Genomic DNA, 27,813 nt, shown 5'->3' on the forward strand with positions numbered 1-27,813 from the left:
CGGACGGGAGAGTTTTTGGGAGTCCAACCCAACAGATGCGCGGCGCGAAAGTTTTCGTTGAGTCCTGTTAACTCATCAGCTGATACTATGCCAATCTGATGTAGGACATGCCTTATCGGGGTTGGTGCTACTGTCACAGTGGATGTGATCCTTGAAAACGTCGCACTTGAGTTATACACTAGCTCGTCGTTTGTGTATCTACCCAGCAAAGGGTATGATAAAATGTTGTGATAATCTCTAGCCATGACATAAAATAAGCAGGTTCCAAGGCCTATGCCACGTGTGGTGATGCTCAACATAACAGAACGGTCGGCGTTTACCCTAGCGTCGTGGCTTCAAGATCACAGCCCAGTGAAAAATTAGGATGCACTATTTTATACACTTAATTACGAAGAAAAACAAGAACTAATAAATTAAAGTTTAAAATTTGTTGATTATTATGAAATGGAAATGATGAAATGAAAAATAAAATAATGTCATAATTAACGTAATGCTAATGTCCTAATGCAATGTGTTCAATTGAGGAACCCTCAAAGGGGGGGGGGGGGAGTATGTTAACTCATCAGCTGATATATTCCTAACCTAGTATTATTAAATAAACTCATAGTTGAATGTGGAATGAGATCGTTGTCTCTTTCTTTGATTGAGTATCCCACAAGACCAGCACAACAGATGCACGGGCGTGGGAGTTTTCGCCGAAGTGGCACAACGGTTGCGCGGCGCGAAAGTTTTCGTTGGGCTCAGCACAAGTTCGGCACAATAGATGCGCGGCGCGAAAGTTTTCACCGAGTTCGGCGCGAGCAGGGCGTGGTCCGCCACTCAGGAGAAATTTTTCAATTACTCGGACACCCCACACCTGACACCAATAAGATAAAGAAAATTCATTAGCGCTGTAGAACCTTCAGAACTCTCAGAGCTGTGCGCCGCACCAAGATCCTCTTTTGGTGCACTTACTACCGTTTTTTGTTCGGTTCATCAACTTCCGTGTGATATCAGTATCTAGTAAGATCTTGAGAGCCTTCAGTGGAAATGATCTCAGTCCGTCGACGAAAAAGTTGGTAGGTCCTCCTGTTTTACTGTAAGACGAGAAATCACCATTGGAATGCGAATAGCCGATAACAGAGATCGAACTGAATGAAGACTCATTTTTTTCGGTGAATCGAAATCCGTCATGCCACAATCTCATTTCGTTCAGGGCGTTTTCTGTGGCACTCTCTCTTTCTTTGGAAATTTTCTCAATGTAATTGCCAAAATATTGCGTCAATTCTTTTTTGGGTGCAAAAGAATCCATAGTGCGGAACAACCATAGTGAGCCAGTTGCCTGCCGCGGATACCTATTGGAGCTAGGTGTCTACCGTGGAAGGCTACTCGAGATCGAGCCATCTATCCGCGGCGGAAGGTTGCTCAAACTACCTACCCGTGGCGGATGGTGATTGCGAACTACGCGCTCACCTCGTGTAGTTATGAGTAGCCTTCCGTCGAGGACAGCTCTTCAGGCTGCTCAAGCCTAGTATCCACTGCGGACAGCACATGATCCGCAGCCCTGAGTCACGGAAGGCTTTATTCGAATAGGACAACGTGCCTCTTCTGCCCACTATCGGACGTTTCTATCCTAAAAGGAAATATGTGCAAATGAACCAAACTAAAAGCAACCGTATTGCACTACAATCCTAGGTACATAGTTCCTTTTCTTCGTTCACAGGAACACAAAACCTTTTACCATAGAAAAGTCCTGTTGAGCTATTCACCCGTGGATGTGGAGGAAAAGGTTAGCTGTGATGAGTTGTATCCCTTCACTGACTATCGTTTTGATCGCAATCGAATGTGTTTCGTGACCGATGTCTGTCCCTGCTTTTGCGATGATCTTCATCCCGGCTTTAAAAAATTGTGAGATTCTCAGCTTTTTTATAACTGACAAGTTCTCTTCCATTAGAGGTAAAGGTCAGTAGCTGAACAATATCATGTGAAGCGTTGTGAGAAGATATGACGTCCATCTTTGCAATGTTAAACACATGAGCAGTGTCTTTTTTGATAAATGCTATATGATAAACAGGTGTCTCATTCTTATTTAAAGTGCCCAGCTAGCGGTGGTTGAAGTCAAAACCGAAGAACAATGATTCGAGAACGTTTATTAAAGTTTCTTAACCTGGCTTTTTGGGAAGCCTATAATAAGGCGCGTGAGTGTTGAAACGATCAATCAGAACTTTTTCAAAACCAGAGGCTACATTATGTAAATGAATAAAAGAGCAAAACAAGATATCATTCATCTTCCTTGCTTCATCTAATTCACTTTTGAAATTTTTCGTTAAATAAACTCCAAGTTCTTTGTTCGGAATTCGTAAAGAGTATGTCCGATTTTCCGACGATTGCATGTCCAGTTTTGAACCATCAACATATCAAGCATTGGTCAGAAGAGTCCAGTAAGACTCTACCATACCCGCAACTCGTGTGAACTCCTGGTTGAATCGCTATGCGGTTGAAGGTGTCAGCGATTGCATTGCGAGGATGAGTTTTGAAATTCGTCGTTTGTTCACAGGAACACAAAACCTTTTAACATAGGAAAGTCCTGTTGAGCTATTCCGCCCGGGTGTGGGGGAAGAGGTTATCTGTGATGAGTTGCATCCTTTCACTGCCTATCGTTTTGATCGCAATCGAATGTGCTTCGTGGCCGATGTCTGTCTCTGCTTTTGCGATGATCTTCATCCCGGCTTTTAAAAATTGTGAGATTCTCAGCTTTTTTATGACTGCCAAGTTCTCTTCCATTAGAGGTAAAGGTCAGTAGCTGAACAATATCATGTGAAGCGTTGTGAGAAGATATGACGTCCATCTTTACAATGTTAAACACATGAGCAGTGTCTTTTTTGAGAAATACGATCTGATAAACAGGTGTCTCATTCATATTTAAAGTGCCCAGCTAGCGGTGGTTGAAGTCAAAACCGAAGAACCATGATTCGAGAACGTTTTTTAAAGTTTCTAAACCTGGCTTCTTGGGAAGCCTTTAATAAGGCGCGTGAGTGTTGAAACGATCAATCAGAACTTTTTCAATACCAGAGGCTTCATTATGTAAATGAATAAAAGAGCAAAACAAGATATCATTCATCTTCCTTGCTTCATCTAATTCACTTTTGAAATTTTTCGTTAAATAAACTCCAAGTTCTTTGTTCGGAATTCGTAAAGAGTATGTCCGATTTTCCGACGATTGCATGTCCAGTTTTGAACCATCAACATATCAAACATTGGTTAGTTTTCTGTGCTGCTCTCTCGTCCGATAGCAATTTTCTCAATACAGCTGCCAAAATATTGCGTCAATTCTTTTCCGTGTTCAAAAAATGAATCCGTAGTGCGGAACAAGACAGTTTGCATATGATATGTCTGGGAATTGGATAGCTTCGTTCGGGAATATTGCTCACTGATTTCGATCGCCGAGTGGCGCAGTGATTCGAGTGTCAGTGGAAAAGATAATCAGTCGAATTCTCTTGACACGGGAACGGAATAAACGGCACGGTACTCCCAGAATACACAAAGATAATGCACGCATTAAAAATATATATAACGTTAAAAATTCATTCAGAACCAGAAATTTGTACTTTAAAATATGATAACTTTGTAGGGATTTCAAGCAGGTGTTCGAACAATGTAATGGTTGCACCGTTCAGAATATGAGACTTAATAGTCGACAATGTTAATGATGCCGTAAGCATGAGATTTGAATCTTTAACAAAGGCGTTTCAATTCGATGCTCAAGTTTAGTGGGTTGCGCAGAATTACTCTGGGATCAGGGTATACCCGCAACCCGAGTCAACTCCTGGTTGAATCGCTTTGCGGTTGTTGTGTTGATGTGCCGGTTGAAAAAGAAAATCTTCCTCTTCTCTTTCGGTAAAGTTCACAATGTCGGCATATTTGGGGTCCATCGTAAGATCAACTGCGGCATTTGCGTTGATGTTTCGGCGAATCATCGTAAAGGAAATGTTAATTGATTTTGGTACCTCCGAATAGCTGTTCTTCACCTGCAAAAAATGAATCCATAGTGCTGATTCAGATAGTTATTCCGAACCGCTGGGGGCGCGACAGGAATCAAAACCTTTATGTTCTGTTGCTCTTTCCTAGAAGTACTCCGTCTTGTCGACATAGCACCCTTTACCTATGAAATCTCTAAGACTTGAATATTTGTCAAAGTTTCTGATGCTCAGGTAACCGGTGTGATAAAGAAAAGTCACTAGTGCTGTTGAACCCGTAGATCTCTCGAAGTTGTGCGCCGCACCAAGATCCTCTTTTGGAGCACTTAATACTATTTTTTATTTGTTTCATCAACTTCCGTGTGATGTGTTTGGATCTGATTGTACCAGTCATTTTTCTCATTCACCACGTAGGCGTCATTTTCAGTTCGGACTTTATCACTTTTCTTCGCTTCCATCAGGGCAAATTCGATATCTTGACAATTTCTCCATTTGTAAAGACATTTGATCTCTAGTACGATTCCATCAGCAATCAAGCCATCAGGAAATACACCCTGCAGGACACTCTCATGCAAAAAAATACCACACTCCCTAACTTTCACACTAAAATGCTCCTCAAATGCCTTCCTGGCTGTTGCCTCATTCTCTCTTCCCCCTTCAATAGCTTTTACACCATCTAAGCCATATGCGCATTAAAGAGTGTTAAACAATGACTCTGAATATTTTCCACTGTTACATGTCAGCACTTCATCAACATTACTTGCTGTAATCAAGAAACGTTTAACACCTAACCATAGATATTTGTGTGTTCTACGTACGTTTTAGTCTTCGATCCTGATTTTTCTGTTACAACGCGACTCTGATCATTTCAGGCCTTTCCGGTCCATCTTCAGGTGGAACATGTAGCAATCGTGAACACGCGAACTTGTCGAGAAAAATAAAAATAAATACGTTACTGCGTTATTAGCGCGCCACTATCAATCCGGATCAAAAGGGACCGGAGGCTCAAAAAGAGTTCTTTCTCAGTTATGCAGTAACAATGCTGAATTAGGAACTTTAGGCGAAAGGATCCAGCTGATACCTATTATAATAATAGAAAAAATCATTAGTTTATTTTTACCTCTCAGTACCACAATATCAATAATACAATAAGAAATAAAACAACCCACCACCCTTTAAGCGAACTTGTGCTGGGTTGTGCAACCAAGAAAAACGGTACAAAACAACAATTTCCGAACTACTATCACAGTTAAACTTCAAAAATTTGCATAAAACGGAAATCAACCAAAAAAAAGTGTGGATACTATTTTCAGTGATAAAATTAAAAGCATGAAAGATTTATAAAAGAAAAGAAAACTAAATATATATCATATGAAACGGAGGTTGGAAGCTTGGAAAATAAGCTAAAAATCTGAAGTCCAAACATACACAAGATTCTACGTACTTTCAGGTACCACATCTTTTGAACAGCATCTCAGTTTTTATTTAAAGCCATGCATAGACAGAATTGATATCAGTTCTTCAGATTATTATAAAGCTTAACTACAATGAAAAAAAAACGAGATCTTTTCAGGATTCTATTTAGAACTTAGACTGGGGCAGCTTTTACATTTACAACAGTTCTGGTGGAATAGATTGAAGTTGCCCTCTCAGCATATAATGTCTCTGTCTTACCTGTATGTCAACCAGATGATTCAAACAGATCCTTGAAAATTTGTTCTCTTTTCTCATCACTCAATGTGCTGGAAGTCGCATCATATTCATTGCTGCTACTGCAATTCATCTACAATTTGCACAGTCTGATTCAGCCATCCTTTCTTCACCGTCCACTTATACGTCCTGTCTGTGACAGAATTATTGCAGTGGGCATGGATGAGTAAAGCGGATATGTGATAACATTTCACCTGACCCTGCGGACACCTACTTTCCACTCCTTTAATTTGCCCTTTGTCATTCAGCTTTATCTGGAAAGAAAAAAACATCAGGGGAGTTAGGTACAAGTATATAAAGAGCAGTAAACTTTCACAAGTTCATAGGTCAACATTTGATTTCAAAGAAGCAACATGGAGATAAGACATAAGTTTATGATATAGGCAGTACAGGGAGTCTCTGAAGTCCTCAGCATACCAACTGATATTGGCCTTAAAACTGGTGTGGATGATAAGTTCAGTGAGCTGTACCTATCCTTGCTTGATAGGTTGTTAGGCCTGTTAATTGGTAGAGCTTGCGCATGTGACGGCGGGTCTGATCACCCGCGACCTCGTTGAGATCGTAACTGATCAGACACGTCCTCCACTCTAACTATCCGAACTAGTCGTCGCCGTTGGCACCGATCGGGGAACGAATAGTTAGCAGGAGTGTCAAATGGGAATAGGGAAAATCAGTGGAAGACTTGGATTTGGATTCAAACCCTTTCTACTCAAATCAGCGAGCCGCTTGAGTAGCGGTTAGCGACGCGTCTCCCTTCCCCCTCCCCTCTCTTCTTCTGCTCGGAAGAGAGTCGCGTCACATTCTTCCCACTCGGATGAAAGGGAATCTTGAATAAGATTTCCTTTAAAAAAAAAAATGTCCCCAAAAAGAGTTTCTCTCCCAAGCTGATGTGTATAGAAGTATTTTATTATTAGTAAGAAATTTTCAGTTAGAAATTAAATTACATAATATCGAAATTTTCAGTTAGAAATTAAACTACATAAATAAAATCTTATAATAATGAAAAAAAAACGCATAAATGCCTGCCGCTAAATAAACTATGTTTACCGCCTTAAATTTGTTAGAAGAAATTTTCAACAACCCAAAGAGCAGAAGACAACTTCTTACGTAAACAGATTCAAAACGCGTTAGATATTCAGTTTAGAAATTAAATTACATAATATAGAAATTTTCAGTTAGAATTTAAAATACATAAATAAAATCATATAATTAATGAAAAAAAAACGCATAAATACCTGCCGCTAAATAAACTATGTTTACCGTCTTAAATTTGTTAGAAAAAATTTTCAACAATTCAAAGAGCAGAAGACAACTTCTTACGTAAACAGATTCAAAATTTCGGTATCACAAACAAAATTTAAATATTCAATGCTTCAAGACATGCTAAAATGCTCTATGCGTATAATTACAATGGATATCAATGGGCAATAATGAGAAATGATTTCCATGGAAATCAATGAGCAATAACGAGAATTAATGAGTAATAACGGGAATCAATGAGCAATAATGAGAATCAATGAGTAATAACGAGGATAAATGAGCAATAATTGGAATCAATGAGCCATAACGAGAATCGATGGGCAATAATTGGAATCGATTAGCAATAATTTCAATCGATTAGCAATAATATCAATGGGAATCAATGAGCAATAACAAGAATCAATGAGTAATAACGGGAATCAATGAGCAATAATTAGAATCAATGAGCAATAACGAGAATTAATGAGCAGTAATTGGAACTAATGAGCAATAACGAGAATCGATGGGCAATAATTGGAATCGATTGGCAATAATTTCAATCATTTAGCACTAATTTTAATGAGAATCCATGAGCAATAACGAGAAATAATGAGCAATAACGAGAATCAATCAGCAATAACGAGAATTAATGGGCAATAATTGGAATCGCTTGGCAATAATTTCCATCATTTAGCAAGAATTTCAATGGGAATCAATGAGCAATAACGAGAAACAATGAGCAATAACGAGAATCGATGAGTAATAATTTCAAACGGATTGGTGCAGTGCACGAAATTTAAAATTACCTACTTACGATAACTTTCTCCTACTTGCATGTTTCTTATCAATGCGGTTAAATTCTTCAGCTCTGTGACAAGCTCCGAACCTCCTTGCACTGCGTTTGTTTGTGTCGTTGATTTCGAAGTTAAAATCCCAATTTTCTTTGCTTGCTCGACCTTTCGTACATTTTCACGCAGTTGTTCAATCGTATCGTTCTGAAGAAGAAATATTTTTTCAGCCATTTCTTGCTCGAACCCAGTGATTATTATTTCTATCAGTTCTTTATCTGTTACTCTGTCCCGCACTGTTGTGGCCAAGTACAGTTTCTTTTCCAGATATTCACGGCACGTTTCGTCTTCTTTTTGGGTTATATTTTGAAATTGTAGGAGGTCGTTGCCTAAATTGGTTGTTTTTTTAAATTCTGTAATGAACTTCTTCTTAAAATCAGCGAACGATAAAGATATTAAATATTGTCTATTATTTATGTACCATAATACATTTGCTTTTTCTAATGCTGCCGCTAGACATGCCTTTTTATGAGAATCATCCCAGCCGGCTATTTCCGCATATCTTTCGATTTGCTTTAAAAATTCTAATGGCTCTTCTTTTTTGAAGTCCGGTGTGCCCAACTTCGGGGGTTTTACATAAATTGAGGGCTGATTATAGAATAGCCCAGAGGGATCTCTGTGATACGTAAACCTTGGAGCATTATTATGCCTGCCTGACATTGCCTCCTGATAAGAGGGATGTCGATAAAAAGGGATCTCTTCTTGCTGGAGAAAAGGCTGCGTCTCTAGTGTATTTCTGAAAGGATTTGAGAAGCGCCTTTCGTCCAGGGCTCCTAAGTGGTTCCGATTTACTTGAGAACTTAAATCATTATAATTCAGTGCAACTTGTCCTTCTGTAGGTCTAGGTGCTACAGAGTTTTGCAACCAGACAGGGTTATTTTCTGATGAAACATGAGGACCGGACTGTCTCGATCCGAAGTCGAATAGATTAAATGCAGAGTCATGTGCATTTTTAGATGCTTGCGTAGGTATATCTAGGCTGATTACATCTCAATGATTGAGCGGTGGATATTCCAGGTTCCGCTTCCGATCTCTTGTTCATCATTTCGAGATGATTGAGCGGTGGATATTCCAGGTTCCGCTTCCGATCTCTTGTTCATCATTTCGAGATGCTTTTGAAGGTAAAGCATGAGTGACCCTACTTTCGACATAAGTTGGATTTAAGCTAGGCGGTGATATCCTGATAGAAGATGTCAGCTAGTGCATTTCGAGGATGAGTTTTGAAATTCGTCGTTTGTTCACAGGAACACAATACCTTTTAACATAGAAAAGTCCTGTTGAGGTATTCCGCCCGTGGGTGTTGGGGAAAAGGTTATCTGTAATGAGTTGCATCCCTTCACTGACTATCGTTTTGATCGCAAACGAATATGTTTCGTGTCTTTCCCTGCTTTTACGATGATCTTCATCCCGGCTTTAAAAAATTGTGAGATTCTTAGCTTTTTTATGACTGACAAGTTCTCTTCGACTAGAGGTAAGGTCAGTAGCTGAACAATATCATGTGAAGCGTTGTGAGAAGATATGACGTCCATCTTTGCAATGTTGAACACATGAGCAGTGCCTTTTTTGATAAATACAATCTGATAAACAGGTGTCTCATTCACATTTAAAGTGCCCAGCTAGCGGTGGTTGAATTCAAAACCGAAGAACAATGATTCGAAAACGTTTTCGAAATCTCTGAGCTTGAATCTTTGTCGAAGTTTTTGATGCTCAGGTAACCGGTGTGATATAGAAAAGTCACCAGTGCTGTAGAACCTGCAGAACTCTTGAAGTTGTGCGCCCACGAAGATCCTTTGATGTAGCATTTATTACCATTTTATGTTCGGTTCATCGACTTCCGTGTGACATCAGTATTTAATAAAATCTTGAGACCCTCCTATGGAAATGATCGCAGTCTATCGACGAATTTGATAGGTCCTCTTGCTTTACTGTAAGACTTTAAATCACCCTCGGAACGCAAATAGCCGATAATAGAGATTGGACTAAATAAGGACCCATTTTTTGTGGTGAATCGAAATCCGTCATGCCACAATCTTATCTCGTTCAGGACGTTTTCTGTGCTGCCCTCTCTTCCCATAGCAATTTTCTCAATAAAGCTGCCAAAATATTGCGTCAATTCTTTTCCGTATGCATCCGTAGTGAACGTTTTGAATGCTCCGCACCGTTCGTGCCGGTTCATACCGGCATTGGTATGAACGTTTCTCTATTTTACTCCCAAGCAGATAATAGTAAAAGCGGTTCGCGTTAATTAATAGGTTACCTTGTCTCTGGAGGTATCAGACTCTTCTTCATTCGTCAAGGTTAGCAGGTTAGTCCTAGTATCCTGAAAATAAAAAGATAGACTGAATCCGTAGTGCGGAACAAGACAGTTTGCATATGAAATTTCTGGGAATTGGATAGCTTCGTTCGGGAATATTGCTCACTGATTTCGATTGCCGAGTGGCGCAGTGGTTCGAGTGTCAGTGGAAAAAGAGAATCTATCGAATTCTCCTCATATGGGGACGGAATAAACGGCACGGTACTCGCAGAATACATAAAGATAATGAACGCAGTCAAAATTGTATAACGTTAAAATTCATTCCGAACCAGAAATTCGTACTTTAATATATGATAACTTTGTAGGGATTTTAAGAAGGCGTTCGAACAATGTAATGGTTGCACCGTTCAGAATATGAGACTTAATAGTCGACAATGTTAATGATGCCGTAAGCATGAGATTTGAATCTTTTACAAAGACGTTTCAATTTGATGCCCAAGTTTAGTGGGTTGCGCAGAATTACTCAGGGATCAGGGTATATCCGGAACCCGAGTCAACTCCTGGCTGAATCGCTTTGCGGTTGATGTGTTGATGTGCCGGTTTGTTTCTCGTTGTAAGAGCTTATAATGCCTTGAATAAACTGACGTTTCAAAAACTGATAAGCAATACTGCTGCCACATGAGCATTTGAAGTTTCAATTTTCCAAATGTGAGCGCAAATCTGCGACATAGGCACCAGATGTTTCACTTTGATTTCGCATTCAAGAGAGAAAGCGATGCTATTCCAGCAATTCATTGGGTGGAGGACATAAGTTGAATGTAAACTAGGCGGTGATATCCTGATAGAAGGTGTCAGCGATTGCAGTTCGAGGATGAGTTTTGAAATTCGTCGTTAGATAAACTCTCAGTTCTTTGTTCGAAATTCGTAGCGAGTATGTCCGATTTTCCGACGATTGCATGTCCAGTTTTGAACCATCGACGTATCCAGCATTGGTCAGAAGAGTCCAGTAAGACTCATACTTTTTAATCAGATCCATAAATCTTAAATATTCGTGGAATTTTTCTTTTCTTAATGACCGTCCCCTCAGGAGAAAATGGAGGTCTAGCATAGCGCACCTGCCTGTGTACTTAGAAAGTAGTCTGATAATGTTTAGAGAGCCTGATTCTGCCCAGTAAACATCGAACATCATCTGTAAGTGCTGACACAACAGAGAACGGGTTGAATTGGTGTTAATTTGGTGAAATATAGTGTTTGAGCGATGAAACGGATGCACCGCTCAGAATACGAGAGTAACTGAATAGTCAACATTGCACCATTTACGTATTCAATCTCTGAGGATTGAATCAGTTGGTTCGGGTAGTATGGCTGACTGATTTCGTTTGTCGACTGACACAGTGTTTCGACTGTCAGTGGAATAAGAGAATCTTTCGAATTCTCTTGATATGGGAACGGAATAAACGGCACGGTACTCCTAGAATACACAAAGATAATGAACGCAATAAAAAATGTATAACGTTAAAAATTCATTCCGAACCAGAAATGTGTGCTAGTGCTGTAGAACCTGTAGAACTCTCGAAGATGTGCGCCCCAACACGCTCCTCTTTCGTAGCACTTATTGTTCGGTTCATCAACTTCCGTTTGATATCATCATTCAGTAAAATCTTGAGAGCCTCCATTGAGAATGATCTCAGTCCGTCGACAGAGGAAATGGTAGACACTCCTGTTTTACTGTAAGACGTTAAATCACCCTTGGAATACTGGACTTAAGAATTTGGTAAATATCCGGACCAAAAATACTCTTCTAAAGATTGGGGTTAACAGAAATGCCTGTAATATCAGCGTAAATCTGAAAGCGTTCAAGATATTGCGAAATTTTTCCTTTCCCTTATCAAACTTTTCAAAAGTAAGGCTACAAGGAACGGATGCGGGGGTTACGTTATTAAACCCAGCACCATGTATTGATGGAAAAAATTTAATGGGCTTCCCCTGATTGCCGCAACGACTCTTTTATCCGTCGCACACTGGGATAAACAGCCAATTCAGCGTCGAAAAAGTCTTGACGCTCGCGTCGGTCACTTCCCCATTAGCTGTTCACACTCAATCATTCTTATAAATATATCGAACTAAACACTACAAAGAGCTTACTGCGCCAATTTTTTGTAAATATTCTGGCTATTTAGCCAAAAGTCAAGTAGGATAAGAAGGGATCAGACCACCCGGGTCGGTCACACTATCAGTCGATCGTACCGCCCCTAGCGGTGGTCAAATTTGGAAATTCTAAGCACGGGAGTAAGCAGTGGGAAGCGCTCGTCTATAATTTGTTGTGCCATTCAAGGTCCAATTTTTTATATACAACCCAGAAGCGAAAGAGTAAATTTTGCTGCCTAGCTTAATTTTTTTTGGGGGGGGGGGGGGGCTTGTCCTCACATTCACGGTTTTTTTATAGAAATTTAGTGGCCGCGTCATCATAATCTGCTCACTCTAGTCTAATGATTCCGTTTTTATTCTTTGAAAAATCTCTATTTTTGTTATGTTAGCTGACAATTTTGTGCAGGATGGGGTGAGTCCGCTAACGCCGCTGGGGTTCATTCCGCTAGTGGCAGCTGCTTGTAATTTACATATGACAATGCGACTTACATATATTTTACATGTAACTTAACATGTGCACTTGTCCTACGTGTAGTTAGGTCATTTTTAAACCCACAAACTTTTTGAGTTTTAAATTTGTTTTAAAAGGAAAATACATCTTCAAAATCGCAAAATTTATTGAATCATTAAACTAAACCTATAATTCATATAGTTATAGGATATTCTGTACTAACCTACGTTCGGACTTGATATATATTTGTTTTGTTTCCTTTCTCTTAACTTAATTGTTTTTTCCAGCACCTCTCATGTCTTTATTTGCAACTGGCGGACTGACCCTCGGCATGTGGTAGACTCTGACCCTACGCGTAGGGTCACCCTGCCCGTTTTTTCTTTCTTAAAAAAATTCGAAATGAGGGGAGGAAAATGCTCCTATGTATCCAAATTTTTTTTGTACTTAGTCAAGGGTCCAAAAGATAACTCTTAATATTCAAACAAGTTCATCCATCAATCAGTGAAATCAGGAGAAATCTTGAGGCAAAAAAGTAGCGGAACCACCCCATCCTACCCTAATCACCATAATTTACTTTCCATGAGATTGTGTTTTGTTTTGTGGTCGCTCTGATTTGTCAGCGGAGTTGAAATAAAAGATTTCTCATCATTTATGCTATTGTTGGTTATTTTCTTCATTATACAGTGTACTTATCTTTTTTCTACCCTTTTTGGCATGCCTGAAGTGTGAGCATTTCAACGTGAAGATTTGAGAGAGAATGAATGTAACCCGCAACTTATTACTGAAGATGTTTATGGATAACAATGCCGTAATTGGCATACTGAGGAAGGAAAAAATGCTTGAAATCTTTAAATATCCAAGGAATTCGATGTACGATGGAACAGTTTGAACCATGTTTAACAAAAAGGAACCAAGCCACATCAGCTATTGTTAGAAACTGGGCAATTTAATTTTTTACGAGAGAACGTTTGTGCGGATTCCTTTGAACATTCCAAGGAATTAGCTTCGTATTATGGAGTACCGAAATTCGCAGCAAAATCCGCACAACCGTTTTCATGTATAAAATTAAATTGCCCAATTAAATTTGGCAATGGCTGATGTAGCTTGGTTCCTTTCTGTTAAACGCGGTCCAGTTATAACTACTCCGTGTATAAATACTTGTTCTAATTTTTTTTCTAATTCTTGTTAGGATAAATTCTTGTTAGGATAACAAACAAGTTGTGAACATTTAATTTATCATTAAGTGATGTCAAACTGGAAATTTAACTGTAAAAATCCATATAATCATTTTATCAATGCAATTTAACTTCATAACAGTAGAGTGAAGTATTGTTATTACACGGAAATTTTGAGAATTAATTCCTTTCGCTTGATGTGTCTGATGTTTTTTTTTCTTTTTTTTTCTGAAGACTCAATGTAAGGTACAGCCATTTATCAAATGATGCAATAAGCAAGCACGCAGTGCGTGGAGTGTAGCAAGTATCAACTTAAAAATGATAATTTGCACTGGGTTACTGGGTTGATTAAAAATATTTAGCTACCGGTAGAGTCGAACTGAAGACCTTCCACCTGTTACCGAGTGACTCAGGCTCTACCAACTAGGCTTCTAGTTCGGTTCTGAAGAAGTGCTGAAGGTGATTCGACGGTTGCCATTTTTTTTTGTCAGAGCGACGTGCGGTATATCCAGAGTTGCTAAAAGAAATTTCATCGAATGAAATTTCTTCCGACCGACAAAATGTCAAAAATGCTTATTTTTTCTAACAGAATTTGTTTTTATTTTTAAAGAGAATAATATTCGTCAATTAGACCAATTGGAGCGCGGTCTTCTCTCAGCTCTTCTCTTCTGGTCTTCTCTTACTCTTTCTCTTCTGGCAGTTCTGGCTCATCAAGGGGAGGGGGACCGGGGACCCTAACCTCAAATTTCAAACTGTAAATTTCTGAAAAAATCATTTAAATTGTTTCAAGGATAGTTCAAGATCCCTCCCTCCCTTCTGTACCAAAAAAGAAGGATATACTGTTAGGGGGTACTAGGATTCCTTATAGTCAAGAAATTTGTTTTGCTCCAAATATGAAAGCTAACGTCTTACTTTATCCGTAAAATTTATTTTGGTGTTCAACCGGTACGGCTGTGTGTTCAACCAAAATTTAAGAAAAAAAATTCAAAATTATGTTTTTGCTGTTTTACTCAACTTTCTGGGCATTTCTAAAGTTCCCTTTCACAGTTTACCACGTGCATATAAATGAGCTTAAGGAGATTCATAAGTTTCAAGGGTTTAATCCTGAATTCTGCGTGTTAAATGAAATTTCATTATGAAATTTCTTTTTATAATCTTTCATGAAATTTCTTAACTCTGGGTATATCGTAACAATTCGTTCCATAATTTCAGCTATTTTTCTTTTTTTTTTCGAATTTTGAGATCGCCCTTCTGCAGTCATGAGATTAAAGAATTCATGTACCAAATTTCAATGACAACGAAAGACAGACAAAGAAAGTGAACAAAGAAATTCCACGTAATAAAAGCAGGGGTTTTTTTAGAGGAAAAATAGCGCATTCGATACCGATATCGAAACTGCACTCGAATGCGATATTTTTCCTCTGATACCGCAATCACACGCTGAATGTGGGAGCTGAATGTGGCTTGAATGTGGAAGTCATCGGCCCGATGCCTGAATTTTGCGCGTGACGCGCTAAATTCAGCAACAATTCTCAGCAACCATCGGACCAATTTTGAATTTGTCTGAACTTTTCGAGTAGATTTGATATAGATATCTGGATGAAAATAACTCGAATTTGCTAAATTTCAACCGTTGGGCGATGACTGTTGACTTCCACACTCATCAGCTGCTAAATTCAGCGTCTGATTGAGGCATGAAAACACCCTGCCTTTATATTACTCACGTTGAATTCTGTACGCCTTTTCCTGTAGTAGAAGGATTCAGGTGGCAATAGGCACTCTTCCGTATCGGGTACTCTTCAGGGTGATCCAAAAGTCCCTTCCACCCTCTCTAACTTTTATCTGGTTAAGGTACAGATTTGAAACTAGGAGGATGTTCCTAGGTCTAAGGGAGCCACTTTTTGGCCCCCCTAAAATTCTCAAGGGGGACTTTCTGGGGGGGGGGGGGGGGGCAACGGACCCCTTTTTTTCGGAATGAAAAAACCCCCTTTGTAGCTCGCTCGAAAGAGCATAAAAAAGAAATCTTCTCGCAAAGTTGAAATCAATATCTCAAACCGTTTCAAACTATAGAGGTACTCTATTTCAAACTGGCGGCTGGTTTAAGTTTAAAATGGCCGAAAATTGCAGGCACATCGGTTTTTTGTCAATGGATTTGTCTTGGGGTATTTTGACACGAGAAAAACGAATTTGACGTCAGATTTTATATAAGAACCGAAATTTCCAAATGCCCGCCGGTTGAAGTTCAAAATCACCGAGAATTGGTTTTTTTTTTTTTTTTTTTAGAAATCTTAAGTTCAAATTTGTTAATCTTATGCCGAAATACCTCTAAGTTCCATGTTTCCAACGAGCTATCACAAAGGGCGTCTTCTCATTTGAGGAAAAACAGTTGTGATCAGTTACTTTCCAAGAGGCCCCTGAAAATTTTAGGGGGGCCAAAAACCGACTATCCTCATCCCACTGATGCACTGTTGACCCCCACTTTCAACTTTAAACTTGCAACGTTTACGAAGGGCATTTAATTACTGGTGCTCCTGAGTGTTATAAAATTCACCATTGTCGTAGCGTAGGATCCCCCTATCGATAGTTTCTAGATCGTCGGTTGGTCCAAATCCGTTCCAGGTGAGGACCTCGCCCGCAATTTCCGTAATTTCAAAACACCCGCGCAAAATTCGCCGCCATCTTTGTTGTTTACATGACAACGTTTTGAGAGTACCGAACCCCCGAATACGCACCGCCTCAATGATTCCTGATTTACGATGACCCCACGGAAGTTCATGGGTGAACTTCCGGTTGCTATCTACACAAACAAAATCAGCTGGCTTTGTTTATTTCCGAGATAAGTAACTTCTTGAGCACTTGTACAAGCAGGGTGGACTTTTCTTTTATTTTCTCTTCCTACATTACGAGTTTAGTGTCTGACTCTTGAATTAACCACAACCGCACCTCCATTAGGATGGATATAAGATTCAAGAACTCGCTAGAATAGTGCATTTTTATTCAAATCCATACCTTTGCTCATTGAACTCATTTGCATCTGCATCCAGCGTGCACCTCTCCTCATCATCATGGATGGTCCTGCTTCAACTGACATTATGATCATCAGTGGCAATTCACACCCTGAACTGTCAGATCTAATTGCTAGGTATCACTAATACATTTTCTTAGATCTCACATCCAACAATGCTTTATCATGCCTCTCACTATGTTGAGCCTGTTCGTACAGCATTTATGTCAAGTACTTGAGAGACAGTACATGACACTGAGCACTGGAAGACCATGTACACAGCAAATAATATACAGTTTCTGTACTCCTGTTTACCTGTACTGAATTGTGAATATAGTGGTAGGGACATGTCAGAGTAATTAGCACCTCCGTAAATTATTTTGCATGTAATGCAGAACCATTGGTACCTCTTTTCTACAGGCAATGCTTTAACGGCCTTTTTTGCTTTAAAAGTGGGGATAAGTGCATGCGCATCGGCCATTACCTCCATCTCCTGTTTTTAACAAGCTGACTACGAGAGCGAGAATACGAGGAATGCCGAACAAGCAGCAGCATGCAAGTGGGCTTGGGCCTTATATATCACTCCCCTCCCCTGCCCAATCCAGAGGGACAGGAGTTTTCCGAAGCAAGGGGTCTTAAGTACCGGCTAGCCGACTGATGGCATTAGGAGGGCTGGCAAGGCGGCTAAAGAATGGTGGTCGCATTTCGTACCCTCTTGAAGTCATATGGTATTAGGTATGTAGGCCGGGGGTCGGGGGAGTCGGCTTGGCCACGGATTGCATGGCAAAACTCGTACCCTCTTGACATCAGTATTCTTCAAGAGTACAGCCAAATAGGCTCGGACTGGCGTGGAAAAAGTTAGGCCGCGGCGGCGCATCGTGAGGGCCCCCACATGGGTGGGAGGGTGGGGGGAGACCCCCCAGGAAAATTTTTGGACGTTTAATATCCCGAGAATGCAATTTTATCCTCCCGGACGTTTGTAAAATTGTTAACTTTTAGAGGTTTGGATTGATACAATATTCGACCTAAAACGAAATTTTGAGAGCACGTAAGTTTTATTTTACGTCAAAAAATTTCACTGAAATAACTTGTAACAGTGAAGGCGCCCAACTCGAGGGCCCCAGTCGTCGAAAACTAATTAACCCCCAGATTACAGAGTCTTAAAATTAATAAAAACAATTCTGGGGCCCTCTTCCTACGGGGCCCCGAGGACGAGGGCAAAGACAGAAAATAAAAATGAAAATTCTGGGGCCCTCGGCCTCGGGGGCCCTGAGGACGACGGCAAAGAAAGAGAATTTAAAAAAAAATTGTGGGGCCCTCTTCCTCGGGGGCCCCAGAATTGTTTTTATTAATTTTAAGACGCTGTAATCTAAGGGTTAATTAGTTTTCGACGACTGGGGCCCTTGAGTCGGGTGCCTCCACTGTCACGTGTTATTTCAGTGAAATTTTTTGACGTAAAACAAAACTTACGTGCTCTCAAAATCACGTTTTAGGTTGAATATTATATCGTCCTCGGGGGCCTCCGAGGACGAAGGCCCCGGCACGATCGCGGCCTAGCGGCTCTGGCCAGTCCGAGCCTGCAGCCAAAGTCGAAATGCGACCACCATTCTTTATCAGCTTGGGCTGGTTCCTTCCTCTCTTGGGTAGTGGAATGTACCAGTGATCACATCACCCTAAAACCTGTGGCTATCACCTGTGGAAAATCACCTTCAAGGATAACTCCACCATCTGGTGTGGTACATGGCGCGCCCCGCTTTCTGTTGAAGCAGGGGCGCTGTGTATCACTACTGTACTTACTAGGTTCTTGAGGGTGATGGCTTTACAGAAGGGATGTTATTAGCCAGTTCAGATATGTGGGGTTGCCATGCTCTAATCTTTATTTATTTAATACAAACTACATATTTAATTAGGGTTGTACATATTCAATAAAAGAATCTTGAGTTAGACGTCGCCTAATTCATGCCTACCAAAGGAATTATGGCACAACACAGATTTTTTTTCTCAAGATTCATGAATCCTTACTCTTCTTTAGTGTGTACCCACTCCCTTATTTTATCAACTGCATTCAGTCGAGACATTCTGAAATTAGGATGGTCATTTGATGTGCCTTCTAATTTGATGGCCTTCTGAGGAAATTATCTCAAAAAGGATGAAAAAAATGACAAAGTTTTAGTGAGGTTCAATATAAGCTCCCTCCAAAAGTAGCATTATCCGTTATATAATTGAATTCAACAACAATTTGCATTATTTCCAATAAATCTCAGTGACATCCTCGTTTTTCAAGTTTCATCAAAAAAGTGGAGCCCAGGTTTCCTGAGCTGTCTCGATTACTCAATGAAGGCCTCACTTCAAGTAGACGTTTTTTACAGTGGAGCTCATGGGTTTGTTACAAACATTGACTCAACTTAATGAAAAATGACCCTTCAAAAATCAAGATCTTGTTTTTTCTTTAAAGAAATTTGGACTTATCTCCCATTGATTGAAATGCACAATCCTTAGAACAATTCACGAACATATTTTGACAAAATGATAAACTGGTTTAAGATAAATATAGGTTTCCTGAAAGCAGTAGCAAACCCTGTTTCATGTGTCATCCTCCATCAGCAATACTGAAGTGCAGCTTTTAATACCTTTTTGATAATTTTTTCAGCCGGCTTGGTGTGAAGCTTGGAGGATGTTCGGTATATCATAAAACAAACCGTGAGACCATGGTTGAAATCGGTGACTCAGTGCGAGGAAAAGACATCTACATTGTTCAGACAGGCACGAAGTATGTTTTTCCTTGTAGGATGGATTTTACTTTCTCTGCATCAGCTGTTTGAAGCCTGTACATGTACAGAGTAGGGTGGAGCGTGGGGACCGGAAATTATAGAATTGGAATACTTGTAGCAGCTTTTGTTTACCCTTGATAACTTAAAAAAGAGTGCAAGACCTCAGCTTAAGCTGCAGCGGTCGTCGTGTTGAAGTCTTTGGAGGGACATAGCTCTCGAAGTTTGGGACCTACACCAAAAGATTTCACTATGTGCATGACAAATTGAATTTTTAAATGGCTATTTCTTAAAATCATGTTCCTTGAGTCCCAAACTCCAAATTGTCAGAACATCTCTTCTATTAGACATTTTTTTGGCAAAATATATGTAAAATACCTCTTCATGCAGTTGTATTAATATCACAAACATGAGTTTTCTGTACAAAGGTCCCCTCTCCTGTGGACAGTGATTAATGCAGCCTCACTACAAATAATTTCTTAAGAAAAAAGAGTAATATTTTCTCTTTCTTATTGTCTATAGAGATTGCAACAACGATATCATGGAGCTGTTGATAATGGCATATGCATGCAAGACTTCTTCTGCTAAAAGCATTGTTGCTGTAATTCCTTACTTGCCTTATAGCAAGCAGTGTGAGTATCCATCTTCCTATCACTATCTTTCAGTTGCTTCTCAAGTTTTGATAAAAAACCAAGGTTACTTTGTGTTAAAAAATTCCTTGCCTTTGAGTATGAGTGAATATCTGATTATTTACTGATTTTTACTGTGTTTGTGTTTGAATGCCATCAATTTAGCTTGCTGCAAAGTTATCCATGCTCCGTACGCAGTGCTGCTTCCATGCTGCTGCATTAAATTATTTGAAGCATATAGAAGATCTATAGTAGAAAAAATATTTCTGCGTTCTTTGATCTCAAAGCAGCACCTACGTTCATGTTTGAAGAAAATGATCCTCTTTAAAGTATAATGTTTCATTTTGATGTGATGAAATCCACTTTCTTCCTAAACTCTGAACACAGGAAGAGATGTCATTAAAAAATGTGCTTTTTGTCATATCTATGTAATGAATTATTTTGTATACTTATCAATGTTGTAATAATCATGTTAGCACTATGAAAATGCCTCTGAAATTTCAGTTTTTATTCTGCAGGTAAAATGCGAAAGCGAGGCTGCATTGTTTCAAAGTTATTCGCAAAAATGATGTGCTCAGCTGGTATCTCAAGAGTCATTACAATGGATCTTCATCAGAAGGAGATCCAAGGATTTTTTGATTGCCCAGTCGACAATCTGCGAGCCTCTCCATTTTTGTTGCAGTACATTCAAGAAAGCGTAAGGAGCCTACACCTCAGCACTTAGTGGCCCTTTAAATCAATATTATTATTTTTTTTTATTTACATATTTTTTATGAGGAAGAGGCTTGTAAGAAATTGGGATTTGCAAACATGAAAAGAAAATGTGCTGGAATGACAGGGATGGAAAATTTCATGAAATTTACCCGCGTGAATTTCACAAAATTCCTACGTTGTTCAAAGAAATTCTCAAAAAAATCCTACAAAATTCACACATTGCGAATGTTTTCATTTGGTTTAGAGGTTAGGTTGGGGCTTTTCTCTCTCAACTCCCCTTTGTGCCCCCCTCCTTCTTGTGTATAGCACCTTGGTAGGGTAGCATTATACTACCGCATCAACAGGTAGACCACTTGAAACGTTTCTGAATCTCCAAAGATTCAATTAATAATTCCAAAAAAAAAATAAATAAATTTCAAATTTTGTGAAATTTATTTGAGCCTTTTGAAATTTCACTCATCATCTCTGGCCCAGTGTTCTCATAGGAGCTTTTGAAACTTCATTCACTCTATACTTTGCTTATGACCAGGTGGTGAGTGCACAAGATCAGGAGGGTGCTGAATACATGATGCGCAAGTGGGCAGAAAATGGAGTGAGGAAGTCAGTACAACCAAATTAGAGTAACTGACTCTAGAAGTAGAGCAATGTGAGCAAAACCTAGTAGTTTGAACAGAAAACATCAAAATTGTCATATTTCATATTTTCATATTTTTTTGGTTTGACCTCATGCGGCACATATTATACTGAAATTTTAAAGCACTTCCGTAAGACGTGCCAATTTATCACTTTAGAAAGTTTTGATGCTAAGGTCTCTTTTCCCATCAACGGTCACATTTGTAACCGAAGATAATGTTGATGATCAGCGTCATTAAGTAAGCTCTACACTCAACTAAATTTTTTTGGAAACCTCTCTACATCTGAATGGCTAATGATTCCACACAAAGAGAAGGAGAAGAAGAAAATAAGGGTGAAGGAGTGAAAAAAAACTCGAGAGAAATATCCTCCTCCCCCCCCCCCTCAGTTTTGATGAAAACAAAATTTGTTTCTCAGATTCCAGACTACCGAAACGGTGTAATTGTGGCTCGCAACCCCGGTTCAGCCAAGAAAGCAACCTCTTATGCCGAGCGTCTGAGATTAGGAATAGCTGTTATCCATGGGGAGCAGAAAGAGGCAGATTCTGACATGGTGGACGGCAGGTATTCACCACCCCCTCTACCAAGTTTATCACGTACCATGGAAATGGGTGGAGGAGTCCCACAACATCCGGCTAAAGAGAAACCACCTATCAATATCGTTGGAGATGTTAGTGGCCGGATAGCAATCATGGTGGTATGTAGCCTTTTATCCATCCCTGATTGTAGTTGTTATTTTTTCATGGTCTGCAAGAGCTAATGCCCATTAGGAAATTAAGCAGTACTTGTTTAAAAATATCTCATTTTTTGTCCCTCTTTAGATTTTTGTGATTTTGGTTTATCAATTTTGCTTTTTGTAAAACTTCTTTTTCCAGAATTTCAAACCCTAAAAACATTTCGGGGTGGTGTTATGGAGGGAAACATTTATACCTCCAAACCTCAAAAAAAGGTATCAGAATCTGGTTTGCACTGAAAATTATGTAAAATCATGTTCTTTTAAATTCTAGAAAAGATTTATACTGGGTTTTATTTTACAGCTATGCTTTACACATTTATTTATTTTTTTAAAATGATTAAAAAAAATTTAAACTAATTTTCCTCAAAATATTTATTTGTTAATTTTGAAGAAAATGAAAATTTTTATTTTTTGTTTTATAGCATGCGGTATCCAGTGGTTTTGCTCTTGGAGACAACGGTCCTTGGGAAAGTTAAAAGAAATCGAAGTTGACGTTGTGCGAGTATTGGGAAAATTGTTTGCAGATCCTGGAGTCATTCATTGTTTGGGGCACCTCATCTCTTTCCCTTCATCTTCCCACTCCTCTCTTGCCTCAGAAGCCAGTGGCCACGCCTATGTGTGAGACTTTTGGTGGGGGAATAAAAGAAGCGACAAGGGACACAAGGATCTGCAAAGACTCGTTTCAACTTTGATTTCTCATAACTTCCAAACGGATTGCTGCCTCAGAACCCATAATCACCTTTTTCCACATAATAAAATGAGGAATTCAAAAAAATCATTTTGCTTCAAATCAATAAATACCTATTTTGAGTAAAATTGGTTTAAACTTGTTTAAACATTGTAAAAAAATAAACTAATGCCTAAACATAGCTTGGAAACAAAGACAGAGTAACTCATCCAGAATATTGAAGGACATGATTTTACACAATTTTTAGCTCAGATATAAATACATTTTTGTTCATTTGGACGTATTTCTACCAAATAGAACTAGAGACAGGTGAGAAAGAAGGGGTGTGTTCGTTAGTTGAGAGCTGTAAGAATGAATGGGAATTATAAGGTGCCAGTGACGTCAGTGAGCTTTTAGAATTCAGCTTTCTTTAACTCATGAGCCCTATCCACAACGCTGTTAGTACATGCCTGCGGCTCATGAGTTAACATACAGTTGGCTCTAAGTTCCATTTAGCAGAATGTAAAACCCTGCTTTTCCATTTCCCTGGAAGGAATCTCGACCACTTTTGCATTGTTTCTTCTGCAGCTCACCTCAAGCACAGCACATCCCATCTTTCCCACACTTCCTTTTTTAGCCACATCTTTCTTTTAATTCAGGTTGGCAGGAATGTGTCGGTTTGATATCTGGGCATGAAGGTTTAAACTTCTACCCACTCTAATTTTTTGATCAATTTCTAAATATTCCAACCTCCCAGGTACATTTTCGTTTTTACACAGTTTTTCCCATGCCTTGTTCTTCTTTAACTATGGACTCTTTTGGGAAAAAACTTTATAGAAAGGAAAATTCTTATTTTTACCTACAGACACATTCCTGCAGTCTGACCGCACCGAGTTCTACATAGTAACAATTTCTTCCCAGCTGCAGCTGAAGTTGTTCATGGAGAGTTTGTCAACCTCTTTTAAATCAAATCCCTTTTTAATTTTTCATGTATCTATCTTACTCTTTAGTATGAAATCATAAAGGTGCCAAGTCACGCTAAACATGTCACAAACTGGTTTCTCCTCCACTCCCCTCCTGCCACGCATGCTTCCTGCCGTCTCTAAACCGGGTTTTCCCTAACTCTTAATTATCTTAACGATCTAACGATATCTGCAGATTAGAGGCACGAAGCGCCTTTAGGGGGTTGGGCTGCGAAGCGGTCAGGGGGCGCAGCCCCCTAGTCTACCTATGCCTAATCATCAAATAAGGGATTAGCAGGTAGAGCTTCCCTTACAACTTGCAAGCAACTTAAATTCGAATAGAAGTCTTTCCATTTGCTCTGCTGTCATGTTTGAAAAGCTGTTTTCCATTTTTTTCTAGGATGATATGATTGACGATGTGCAGTCTTTTGTAGCTGCTGCAGAAGTTCTGAAAGAACGTGGTGCCTACAAAATTTATGTTCTTGCAACACATGGTCTTCTTTCATCAGATGCCCCAAGTTTGCTGGAAGCATCTCTTATTGATGAGGCGAGTTATAATTTTTATAAACATCAGAAAAATCAAGAGTTTCAGTTTCTCTCCCTAACTTATCAAATTTCTAAGGGCTCTGCTTACAGTAATTTTTTATTCAAGAGATTCGACTGGTCACAAGAAACGGGACTGTTCAGCTGAATAACTCAAAAACGGCATTGTCACCACTGTTTCAAGGAGTGTTTCATAAGTATTTAGGCACAAAAGAACTTCCAAGAATGTCAAATGAAATCAGAGTAATGAGGGTTGGAAGTGTAAGTATCAAACTTTAGTTTCAAGGATAAACTATTTAAAAGTTTAATCTGCCATGTTTGGGGCTCAACATCGTCAGTTCAAAATTTTGCACCTTCTATTAATGCAAAAATCAACCTCTTCTTTGAGATGTTAAAGCTTTTCTTGCCAAAAACTTAAATCCAGATTTTCATAAAATGTGTAACAAACATAATTTAATCGTCATTACTTACCATAGCAAATAACATTACGCATATGCTTAAAAAGCTCCAGTATTATAAGATAAAGAAGGCGAACATTAGCTTTTTGCCGTTAGAAGTCTTTTAATAAGTCAAAAATTTGCTTTCAAGCACTAAGTACCCTTTTCTTGTTAATGGGTGCCCTTTTCTTATTAGTGGTCACCAATAAAAAATTTTCAGAGCATATCTTATTATTTAAGTTAATAGGCATTACAACTGTAATACTCAGCCAGTGTTAGAATACTTAAATGTATAGTAACGTAATGGTACTAGCACTTACTTAATTTGTTACGTGAGGAGGTAGCCAAAGTGCTAAATAAAAGTGCAAAATTAACTGACGTAACTGTTTAATTTCTATTATTTGACTAAAAATAGAAGTAGAATATATTTTATGTGTTTATTATCTATTCTTTGACCAAAAATATAAATAGAATTGTTTTTTATGCAAGTTAATCTTGAACTTTTATTAGCATTTTGATTTTTCTTCACGTAATGATTTGAATGTTGTATGAAAATATTTCATGCTTACTAATAAACACAAAATTTATTTTATCATCGTTTTTTAAACTTGATGTTTTATTTGTTGATTTCTAGATTGTTGTAACAAACACAATCCCGCATGAGTCACAAAAACTCCAGTGTCATAAGATAAAGACGGTAGACATCAGTGTTTTGCTGTCAGAAGGTATAAGGCGAATTCACAACAAGGAGTCGATGTCATATCTGTTCAAGAATGTAACGCTTGAAGATTAAATTCCTGTTGTCTTCTAGCTGATTTTTGGACAATGCAGATTTTAAATCTGATCAAATAAGTTTGTTTTGCATAATTCAAGTTTAAAAGCACTTTATTGTTGATCTTACGTCTTCACTTAAGTTTTGACTTGTTAATGACTTGAGACTTGTTAATTAATATTCCCTCTGCTCATACTTTATCATGAGCGAATGTTCCTAGACACGTTTTGTTCACAGAACGAATAACTTATGAAACCTTTATGTTAACCTATTGTTGAGCTATCTTAAATCCCTATATTGAAGTTTGAAGGAGGTAATGTTTTTAGAACTCACTAAAATCAAAACATCAGATTAAAATTTTCAACCTTTTTGGTAAATAAATAATTTTCAATAGTTATACCTCGGGTATATTACAGGTCAGGCAAAAATTCACAATCAAGCACTGCCCAAAATTAAAGGGCTATAACATGCAGCTAATTGGGGTTTTTCCCTAAGTTTCTGTACAGGTAGGCTTATTTCACTGAATATGTCCTAAGTGAGATTCCCATCATGCAAGAGAAGTCTATTTGCAGGGGACTCAAAAATTTTGTACTGGCTCTGACTTTAAATGGAGTTAGAAGTGGTTTTTGTGTTTTAATTTACTGGCATCCATGCCTTGGCCCTCTGCCACCTGTTTAAGTGCCCCTGTACAGAACATGTAACCAGTCTGAAAATGAAGCTCTTGTATCTTGGATCAAACTTATCAATGTGCATGGATACTGCTTGCATAAGTTCATCCAAGTGTCCATTAAGTTGGAAATTTTCTATCTTATAAGCTGAGTAAAAAAACCCCGATAGGAGAGCAACATTGGAATCTTTTGAAGGCAGAAGACTCATGCTGTTTAATTAAGCTCCAGAATGAAAAGTTTTTTTGTTCCAGTCAGCACACTTCGTTTAGGAGCAAATCATTATTTTACTAGCCTTAATTTGCTCTGATCGTCAGAGAAAATCAAGCAGAGTTTTTCAACAGTAAATTTTCTTCTATATTTGGTAAATTGATGGTATAACTACCAAACGATAAGTTTCAGATAACTCAATTTTTCCAGAGAGCATAAAAACTGAGGAAAAACAATAATTGGTAAGAATGGCTCTGACAAGATGCTTTTCAGCCAATTGTAAGCTTTCTGGAAAATAATTCCAACAGTTGGTCAATAACAGAGAAAATTTGAGATGCTGTGCATTAAGAACCAACACTTTATCTGAAGGCACGTAGAATGAAAGATTAGGTTCTGTAAATAAGTAATTTACAGAATTTAGTAATTTACAGATTTAGATGAAGTTAAGGCCCAAAAAAAATTCGTGTAGAGCAACAAGCTTAAAATTTACCCTGTACAATCCTCCAGATTTATCTCACAAAGTTCCTTTTTACAATACTGAGCTTTTAATCCAACTTTACTCTCTAGAAAGTATTTGCAAGGCAAATGCAGCGCTGCAATCATATCAGCAGTAAGAAGTAATTACATGACGCTCCTGTGAACCCCTTATTTTCCTTGCAGTCTGATAGATTTATACAGGTGCTGGAAAGAGGTATGGGTTTTGTGAATTAGTGTCCAGATAAGAGGTACATATTTTAATTATGTACGTTTTTTGTGTAACCTCTCGATTTTGACTGGGAGTAAAATATGTTGATGGTAAGTCTACAATCAAGATACTAAGTCTGGTAGTTTTACCATCGAAATATGGTCTTAGCTGACAAGAAAGGTCAAGCTTAGGCCTAAAAAAAGCGGGAAAATTCTGGAATCAAAATTTTTACCTAATTTTAAGTTTCTTTTTTTTTTCCTTTTTTGTTGGATCTACTGGGCAAAAAATGTAAAAGAATTATCAGACAACTTTAAAAGTTTAATCTCATTATCTTACTCAGTAAGATGTCAAAGTGGGCCATTTCCTGAGTGGAGGGCTTTAATTATCATTCTCACCTGTTTTTGAGTATTTGTCTTTAGAAAGACCCTCTAAATATTAGTCACTTCAATAAAAACACTAGTTATCTTGTCCTACTAGAGTGTTCTGTTCTTATCTCCATTTTCATCTTATCGTTCCTGTACATTCTCCATTATGATGTATGCGATGCATCAAACATGAGAATTAGAGGGTGCCTCTCTACCACTTCAATCTGATAGCGCTCTCAGCTC

General features: G+C 38.6%; 1 protein-coding gene across 2 annotated transcripts; it reads left to right on the forward strand.

Moving 5' to 3' along the window:
• The first annotated feature begins 645 nt into the window (after positions 1 to 645).
• LOC109033457 (phosphoribosyl pyrophosphate synthase-associated protein 2) lies at positions 646 to 27,678 on the forward strand. Of its 2 annotated transcripts, none has more exons than XM_072299361.1 (7): positions 646 to 1,058; positions 19,436 to 19,555; positions 20,076 to 20,185; positions 20,701 to 20,879; positions 21,947 to 22,225; positions 24,294 to 24,440; positions 25,508 to 27,678. In XM_072299361.1, exons 1-7 carry the CDS (start codon positions 1,030 to 1,032, stop codon positions 25,664 to 25,666), a joined length of 1,023 nt encoding a protein of 340 aa, XP_072155462.1. In that variant the 5' UTR covers positions 646 to 1,029; the 3' UTR covers positions 25,667 to 27,678. The 2 variants fall into 2 exon arrangements, with proteins under 2 accessions (XP_072155462.1, XP_018901627.1); XM_019046082.2 differs by lacking the exon at positions 646 to 1,058 and adding an exon at positions 16,585 to 16,923.
• Positions 27,679 to 27,813: the final 135 nt, after the last annotated feature.

The sequence above is a fragment of the Bemisia tabaci genome, chromosome 4 (assembly GCF_918797505.1).
Source record: "Bemisia tabaci chromosome 4, PGI_BMITA_v3".
Taxonomy (NCBI): Eukaryota; Metazoa; Arthropoda; class Insecta; order Hemiptera; family Aleyrodidae; genus Bemisia; species Bemisia tabaci.